At 34.4% G+C, this 8,921-nt stretch overlaps 1 protein-coding gene across 3 annotated transcripts in view; it reads left to right on the top strand.

Annotated features, from left to right (window-relative positions):
* pif1 (PIF1 5'-to-3' DNA helicase homolog (S. cerevisiae)) overlaps nucleotides 1-4,348 on the top strand; it is a 19,349-nt gene extending 15,001 nt beyond the window's left edge. For 2 of the 3 annotated variants that reach the window (NM_198807.1, XM_073912522.1), the window contains 2 exon segments: nucleotides 3,402-3,593; nucleotides 3,830-4,348. In NM_198807.1, the coding sequence (NP_942102.1) occupies nucleotides 3,402-3,593; nucleotides 3,830-3,883 (246 nt within the window). In that variant the 3' untranslated portion in view covers nucleotides 3,884-4,348. 3 annotated transcript variants of the gene reach the window in all.
* The last annotated feature ends 4,573 nt before the right edge of the window (nucleotides 4,349-8,921 follow it).

Here is an 8,921-nt window from a genome sequence, read left to right as displayed (position 1 = left end):
CACAGTCCTGCTGCTTTCAACAGCTCAAGATGGAAAAACAATAGACATATTCTTTCGTAAGCAACAGCGGTCACTGCCTTCATTTTAATTATTCTTTAAACAGATTATTAACAGGCCTATATTAACCGTGTGCGCGTGATCATCCTTGCATTACCAAACATTTTTCACCTGCTTTCTTTTGCTTTGTTTATATGGTTTAGTTATGTTTTTACAATAACATTTCTTTATATGTATATACTCCTTTATATGTAGTTAACTGGTGATCTGGGACTTTTAGCCTGGACAGAGTACTGTGCACATTTTAGGTACATTTCAATAATTGTTTTTTTAAATGTAATGGTTTTTTAAAAGACAAGTTTTGTTGAATTAAAAAGTGCACCTATAAAGCTATGTTTTTCTTGTTTTGACACATTAAAAAAAATTGTGGCTAAGAAATGCTTATTTGGTGTGATCATATAAATTTGGTTAATCCCTAATTTTGAGCCTTGAAAAGTCGTAAAATAAAAACTAATTGCATTGCGATACAACCCATTTACTCATGCATACTAAGCAAGCTGATACACACAAGAAGTGAAATGACTGAGAAGGCATGTGGACATAACACAGTATCTAAATCAAGTCAATTTAGCATGTCAAATTTATGCTTATCAAATATATTTCCCAACAGCAAAAGTATGGCTAGTGAAAATTGTGAGTGTTGGAATGTTGAAAATCTACTAGCCACAGTGGCTGGTGATCAATAAAAGTTAGTGTGTGTGTGTGTGTGTGTGTGTGTGTGTGTGTGTGTGTGTGTGTGTGTGTGTGTGTAAAAAAATTAACTAATTAATCTTACCTTTAAAATAAAATTAATCACATTTAAAATACTGAAAACTGTAATTTTGGCTATTTAAATGTAAACGCAAGACAAAAAATATTTCAATTCAAAATAGAATTGTTTAATGGATTTTTTTGTTTAACTTGTAACACAGATTTCTTCATGTAAACAACATACCCACAATAAACCATCAAGATCCTGGCTTGACAGCCACTTTTATTACAGAAATTAAAACACAGGCATGTTAATGACATTTACATTTTAAAACAATCAATGCCAATAAAGAAAACATTGATTTCCAAGTTGGTTTCTAAGTGGACTGCAAAAACATGCCAAAATTGGAATTGCAGATATGGAAAATGAAAAATTATAATAATAAACTAGAGAATACAAACTGTTGCACTCATTGTAAAGTTTTATTGCTGTGAGTTGAGAACATTAGTTATAGAGTAGAAACAATTTTGCTTAATCCTCCTTTACATTCATCCAGTTGCTAAGATTAGGAGTATCCCGCAAGTGCACAGAGACTCTCAAATGCCCGCAAATGAATGATAATTTCTTGCAAACCGGTCGTTAAATACTTTGCACACCCCTCTCGCCCCTACTCAGATACATCGCTCACTCCACCCCTGACACAAGCCCCTTTCACACAGTGATACCGGTAAATATCCGGAAAATTTCCGGAAAGACTTTACCGGTATATTGAAAAAAGAGCTGTTCACACAGGCGAGGACGTTACGGAAATTTTCCGGAAAAGAGCATTCACACATCCATTCCAAAATACCGGTAAATTCTGACATCATTCACCACAAATGAGCTTTAAACGGCTGCGCTTGTATTTGTAAACATTTGACTAAATTACAAACTCTGTGGATGATCAATATTGTGAACAACTTTCTCAGGATCACTTTCGCATGTCGAGATGTTCATAATATGTACGTGTACTGGCGCTCACAGGCTGTTTCACAGGCACACGAACGTAAACAAACAACGGCTTATCATGAGCAACTCATCGATGATTATTTACACAGTTGGCATTAAGAAGAACATATAAACGTGATCTGACTAACTTCTAGCAGCTAAATGTGGCTGAAAAAATATTCAAAGGCTTTTATCCTCACAAACCGCGCGGACGTAAATGCGTCTGACTGTTGTGATTGGCTAAAGCAGACGTCTCACGTCAGCACGTTCTAGACGTGCACGCGCTTATTACGGGAATCTTGGACCTGTTCACACATACAACCTTTTCCTTTACAAGGTCTGTATGTGTGAAAGGGGCTACAGACACACACACACACACACACAACGCGCTGCAGATGTTTTGGCCCCAACGGCCTTCCATACTGGAGCGACACCCCTTAGATTAAACACGCATGATCACGTTCATCAAATTTGCTTAAACTAAGCATCCTAAAGTATTACTGTATTTCACAATGATTCTGACACAACAACGCGAAGCATACGCGATGAGGAAACACGCTAAACTTGGAGGGCTCATGCTGAAAGGCAGAGTAATGCCCTGTCTTTGACAGCTCGCGACTTCACCAGAGACGTTCTGAGTACATTCACATAAAACACTAATACTCCGATTTTAATATGATTAAGATAATACTCTTATTGAAGATCTACCGTGTAGCCTTAAAAGGAACCTTACCTTAAAGGAACACCGAGTCACGAAATGCGGAGGTTTTTCTTTCTGTTCGCCATGCGGTATCAACTTACAACAGAAGTCGAAAGTTAAAAATGAAACGCCCGAAATTGCAGAAAACTTTGGAGAGCCTGGTGATGCGACTAATTGTTTTATAAAGAAACTTTCCTTTAAAAAGTGCTTCCTTGGTTTTATCCACATTTCTTGCATGTTGAACACACGTCCACCACAACAGGAAGTAAAAAAAACCTGCAACTGCATTAATTGCGTTAATTATTTTAAATTAATCGCATGCGTTAACACGTTAATTTTGACAGCGCTAAAATATATATATATATATATATATATATATATATATATATATATATATATATATATATATATATATATATATATATAATATATGGGGCTTGACATTTAGAAATAACTCAGTTTTTTGAACACACTTCATTATTATTGTTCATATTATTTGTTTGCTGGAAATTAGAAATGAATTTAGAAATATTTAAAAACACACCTATAACTCATTAAGAGAATAAGCTCAGCCCTGTTAGACTATGCGCCAAAGTGGATTTCCATCCTTAAAATAGCAAAAGTGGATTCGGACACGCCCATAATGCTTTTGTGCCCTGCACTTTGGACTGTGCGCTTGGATCGTCAAAATAGAGCCCAGGATGTGTACATTTTGAAAAGGAACTGATTTAAAACAGTAGGATAAAGTTTTTATCCGATAAGAGAAAAAAATGCTTAAACTATACTGATTCCAGCATACATATCAAGATCATGTGATTTTTGGGTTTTAAAACCAAACAAGGACAGCATGTGCTTTATTCCAGTTTTTAGCACTTGTATCTTGGACAATGCCATAAAGGCTGATTGCTATTTTCAGATGTTTAAATGAATTCTTTAAATGAATTTCCTCCTGTTTGGTGTGTTCAGGGCATGACTCTGGATTGTGTGGAGATCTCTTTGGCGCGTGTGTTTGAGAGTGGCCAGGCTTATGTTGCTCTGTCACGGGCTCGCAGTCTGGAAGGTCTGCGTGTGATGGACTTTGACCCTCGAGTGGTTCAGGCCAACCAAGATGTGCTGATTTTCTATAAGAGACTAAGGAAAGAAAGGCTCCTCATGCAGGTCAGTCCACCAATCACGCTTCTCAGACGGATCACTTTTTTTCTGTGTTTGACATCATTGGTCCAATTTAAAAGATAAAATCTAAATGATCTCATAACAAGCAGACGGGAAGTTTAAATTACTGAATGATTTTGCAGTAGCTGTCTTCATTTAAGAACTGAAATTGTCCAATTTCAGCAAGGTTAATACTGATTCGAGTTTATTGAAGATATCTGATTTCTTTTTTCTTCCTCCAGTCATCAATGAATGATTTTGTTGGACAGAGCAATAAGGAGAACTCCCGCTGGTGACGACGTGATGTGAAGCCTTTATTTTCATATGCACTGTGTGCATGGATGCATCAGGAACTTTAAGTCTTTTTTAATTCAGTTATTGTTTTTTCTTATCTTATTATTATGATTTTATTAAATGGATGGTTCACCCAAAAACATTTACTCTAAGTGGTTTCAAACCTTTTTGAGTTTCTGTTTTCTGCTGAACATGTTGCTTTTTAAATCGTTACAAACCTGTAACCTTTGACTTTCATAGTAGGAAAAACAATTCAAAATTCAATCAGACCTTTTTAAAACCCTTTTTTGCATTAAACAGAATGAGAAAACCCAAACCGGTTTATGAATGAGTAAATGACAACTTTCTGTTTTGGGTGAATTGTCCTATGAGCAAACCTATTTATTTATTTTTTTTAATTATTGCCTGAACCATGTTTTTGTGTTTTGGACGATGTTTTAATAAAATATTTTAGTTTTATACATAAATTGGTTTATCAGTCTCTAGGTCTCAATTTTACATGCTTTTCATATAATCAAACTTGTACAAGTGACATTGGTTTTCTAATAGTAAATGCAGTAAATGCAAACATGGTTTGGATTGGTAATAGGGCTGCACAACCTTGGAAAAATCAGACATTGTGATTACTTTTATTTTCCTGCGATATGAATACAATTTTAGCAGATGGCTTGAATTCACCTTATTCTTTGCGTATGAGGGTACAGCCATTTGAATAATTTTGGCTCAAGACTTCCGGTCTCATTCACTTCCATTCATTTTTTGGCCTTAAAAGGAGCTCGTTACACTACTTGATGTTGCAAACTGATATTTTCTTCTTATATTATTCCACTTTGTCTGTATAGTCATGCAAACACTTGTTTGTAGAGCAAGTAGTTGGATTGTTCTCTGACGTTTATTATTTCTAGTCATTTCTCCTATAGGCAACCGAAACGGAAGTTGTAAAACTATCGCAAAATCGAGCACTACAGCATTGAGAAAAAAAAGCTCAATAGCTCTATTTTGAATGTAATCATTAATTTAGATGGATTGGGATATTTTTGTAGCAGTGAATCAAACTAATTGCATGCATAAGGTTTGATGGACAAAAACAAGGATGAAAGTGTAATATGCAGTGTTGTATAGTTTTCTGGAGAGTCGATTGATAGTTAGATATTCAGGTACAGTAATTGACTAATCTAATGTAAAGTAACACTGTACAGTCTTTATTGCTGATTAACTATCTGCAGAAGCCTGTAACTTAAATCAATCTTTCAAAAAAAGTATTTGTGACAGACAGTGAACATTAGTACCATCAAAACAACAAATTCTTGTTCTTCAATATAAACAAGTTGGTCAGTGTTCATACATACTTGTAGTTTAAAGTAACAACATCTGACAGTATTTTCTTGATGTATTCTGGCTATATGGTTTTGGCCACTTTATTAAGAAGGCAGTCTTTGTGTGTGGCATGTAACATCTAATACATTTTAATATATGGGGCTGCAGACTACTATAATATGAAGGTGGTATAGGAAAGAGAGGGAATATTTGAATACAATGTAAAAAACTATTTTTTTTCTTCAACTTTTAGAATTTTTTTTTCTCTGTGTGTGCTGCTATGGCACACCATTGCAATATCCGAACTATGGGGTAAGAAGGCCTTGCAAAGAGTTTAGATAATAAACCCACACAAAAGATTCTATTTAGGTTGTCCGTCTACAAAACGGTCACAAGACATAAGATAAAAAGTAGTCAACATGAAAAGTCTCACTGCTTTCTGATGCATAACGTGAGCTGTTCCATTCAAACGTGTCTATCTACTACACTTGCTACCAGTCTCCAAAGGGTGTCATAGATTTATTTTTATTTTTTGCCTTTTGTATGTTGTAGTAGTCCACAAATTTAAAGTGCGTATTTCCATCCAGATCCAAAACATTAAAGCATGATAGTCTGAATTATTAGCTCCCCTGTTTATTTTTTCCCCAATTTCTGTTTACTGGAGAGCGGATTTTCTCAACACATTTCTAAACCTAATAGTTTTAATAACTCATCGCTAATAACTGATTTATTTTGTCTTTGCCATGATGATAGCAAATAATATTTGACTATATATTTTTAAGACACTTTTATACAGCTTAAAGTGACATTTAAAAGCTTAACTAGGTTAATTAGGGTAATTAGTCAAGTTTTTGTACAAGTATAACGGTGGTTTGTTCTGTAGACTATCGAAACGAAATTAACTTAAAGGGGCTAAAAACTTTGACCTTAATGTCTTTAAAAAAGTAAAAACTTTTTTTTCTAGCTGAAATAAAACAAAGACTTTCTCCAGAAAAAAATAAATATTATTAGACGTACTTGCCTTACCTTGCTCATCATTTGGGTGATATTTAAAACAGAAAACAAAATTCAAAGGGGGGCTAATAATTCTGACTTCAACTGTAGGTATTGATCTAAACGTCTGATGCGTGGAAAACGGGCACGTTACAGAGAAAATAGTGTATATATCAAACATTGTTGCTGTTTAGCATGTTGTTGTTGCAGACTGAAACCTAATCAACAAATTGTCTCAAGCCTTATCGCTATTATTACACTAAAGCATTTTAATATTCTAATGTTCTGACAGACCCTTTAGAAACCGCTTGCTGCTGTTTACTCCTTTTAACATGAGCATAAAATATCTCCTTCACTTTGCTGTAAGTTGAGCGAGATCTTAGTGTTTCTGACTTCTCTCAGACATGCATGCGTGTTCCTGTCAATGTACTAAGTTTAATATATTCAGTAAAGAAATGTTGGACAATACCTGCCAAAAACAATGCAGCAAAAGCATCTTTGAAATATTTTGTACATTTTGGAGTAATTTAAGACTGCTATATTTAAAATAATAATTTTCTTCAAAATATTAATACAATAGCAATAAATATCAGCATATATTATTATTCATATTTTTATACACAAATATTGTGTTTGATTAAATGTATAAAAAGCGACTTTCTGCTGTGAGGCGTTAGCCACAGTGCATGACCAAAATCACAGTAATATTCAAACACTGCAGTGTAACAACAGTTTAGACTCCATTTGATCTGGTTTTAGAGTTGGTCTGCCACAAATAAACACAAACATCTGCAACTGTGTGTGTTCTAACAATGTTATATAAACTATATGGTATATCTGTAACGTGCCTGTTTCCATGCATCAGACCTTTAGATCAATACCTATAACATGTTTTAATGAGCTGGGTCGAGATTGAAATATTCAGCTTTCAATTAATGGACTATTTTGTACAATGTACAAAGGGGGAAAAATCTATAACATCCTTTGACTGAGACATGAAAGTGTGTAGTAATTAACACGTTTTGAGTGTATGCAGCTCACGTTACGTGTCAGGAAACAGTGAGACTTACTATTCATCTCGTGCCTTTTAGAAGAAACCTCAAGAGAAAATCAGATCTCTAGATTTAAAAACTCATCTAGAAAGACTTTTTTTTTATTATTGTGCACATCTGAATAATTTTATTTGAATACATTTCTTTGAACATGTCTGACTGCACTCTACCGTTCATGTGAAAAGTGTACAAACAAATGCACACATTAAAACATTACATTTACAAATCAAACTTTGATAACAGTTAACAAATAGAATTGACATTATGTTGATTTATAGCAAAACATTTTATGAATATAAAATTCTAAAATGCTGTACAAACATTTATTGAAATGTCCTCATGAAATTACTTCTTAGGTCATGTGTGTAAATTTGGCAATTATTATAACATTTGGCTTTTTGAAGTGAGTATTCTCAAGTATGATTACCCACATTTGAAATTGGTATAGAAACATACCAACATTCCAAAGCAGTAGTCAGCAATAAGAGGTTAGTTGTCTTGCTCGGGGGTTATTAAAGATGGACAGATTGCAGTTTATTCAGTCCCATCTTTAATTTCTACTGGGACCATGAATCGAACCTGCAACCTTTTAATTACAAAACTAATTCCCAACCATTAGGCCAAAACTGCCCACACTAGAAGGCTTTACAGTTTTGTTTTTGTTAGATGCTTACAGTGTTCCAGATTTCTTACTTGAATATGGAATTGGATAAAAAAAAAATCTGTTAAACACCTCAGGGAGAGTGATTTGAAATGTTCAAAAAGCCTTAAAATTGAGTGTCTGGAATGTGTTTCTCTTGCACTTTCTCATGTGATGATTAGCATGAACATGACCACATATGAAGTAGTCTCTACAGTTAAAAATACAAATAAACAAAATAACTGTAAACTCTGCTCTCCAATCAAGATGATGTAACGTTGTTTTAGAAGCACTTTCACAAACTGTGCACAGATGGATTTTCTGTACATGCATTATGAACATCCCTTTTCTTTTATCCTCTTTCCTAGCGATTCAGTTTCGTGAATTTTACATAGTTGTGTGCAAATGTGAGGCTTAAATTGTACTGTTTTTTTTATTGTTTGTTTTTTTTCATTCAATTTAAAGCGGCACGGGGTGAGAAAAAAACAAGCCCCAGTAAAAGCTTTGAGATACCATTTACTTTATGCAAGTATATTGATTTAGAGCAGGGGTGTCCAAACTCTGTTCTGGAGGGCCGGTGTTCTGCAAAGATTATCTCCAATTTCCTTTAACACACCTGCCTGGATGTTTACACCTAGAAAAAGCTTGATCAGCTGGTTCAGGTGAGTTTAATTGGGGTTACAATTAAAATATGCAGGACACTGGCCCTCCAGGACTGAGTTTGGACACTCAAAGTAAAATTTGTATGTTGAGCTGTCTCTGCACAAATTAATTTTGAATACTTTTCAAATGTTAAATGAAACAAAAATATGCTTTACCATTTGCAAGGCTTTCTAACCTTATTCCTAAATGTGTTGCTATTGCAATTGTGTACCATAGCACCATTAACAATCTGATTAGTAAAATTTGTACATGTATGACACATGCTTTTAAATGTTAGGCATAAATCAAAGCAAATAGACAGTGTAGGAAAAGACTACTGCTGTCTATTTCTCTCTTTTGACCTCCACAATGCATCTTAATTTATTTCCCTGAATG

The sequence above is a fragment of the Danio rerio genome, chromosome 2 (assembly GCF_049306965.1).
Source record: "Danio rerio strain Tuebingen ecotype United States chromosome 2, GRCz12tu, whole genome shotgun sequence".
Taxonomy (NCBI): Eukaryota; Metazoa; Chordata; class Actinopteri; order Cypriniformes; family Danionidae; genus Danio; species Danio rerio.
This window is presented reverse-complemented; position numbering and strand designations above follow the sequence as displayed.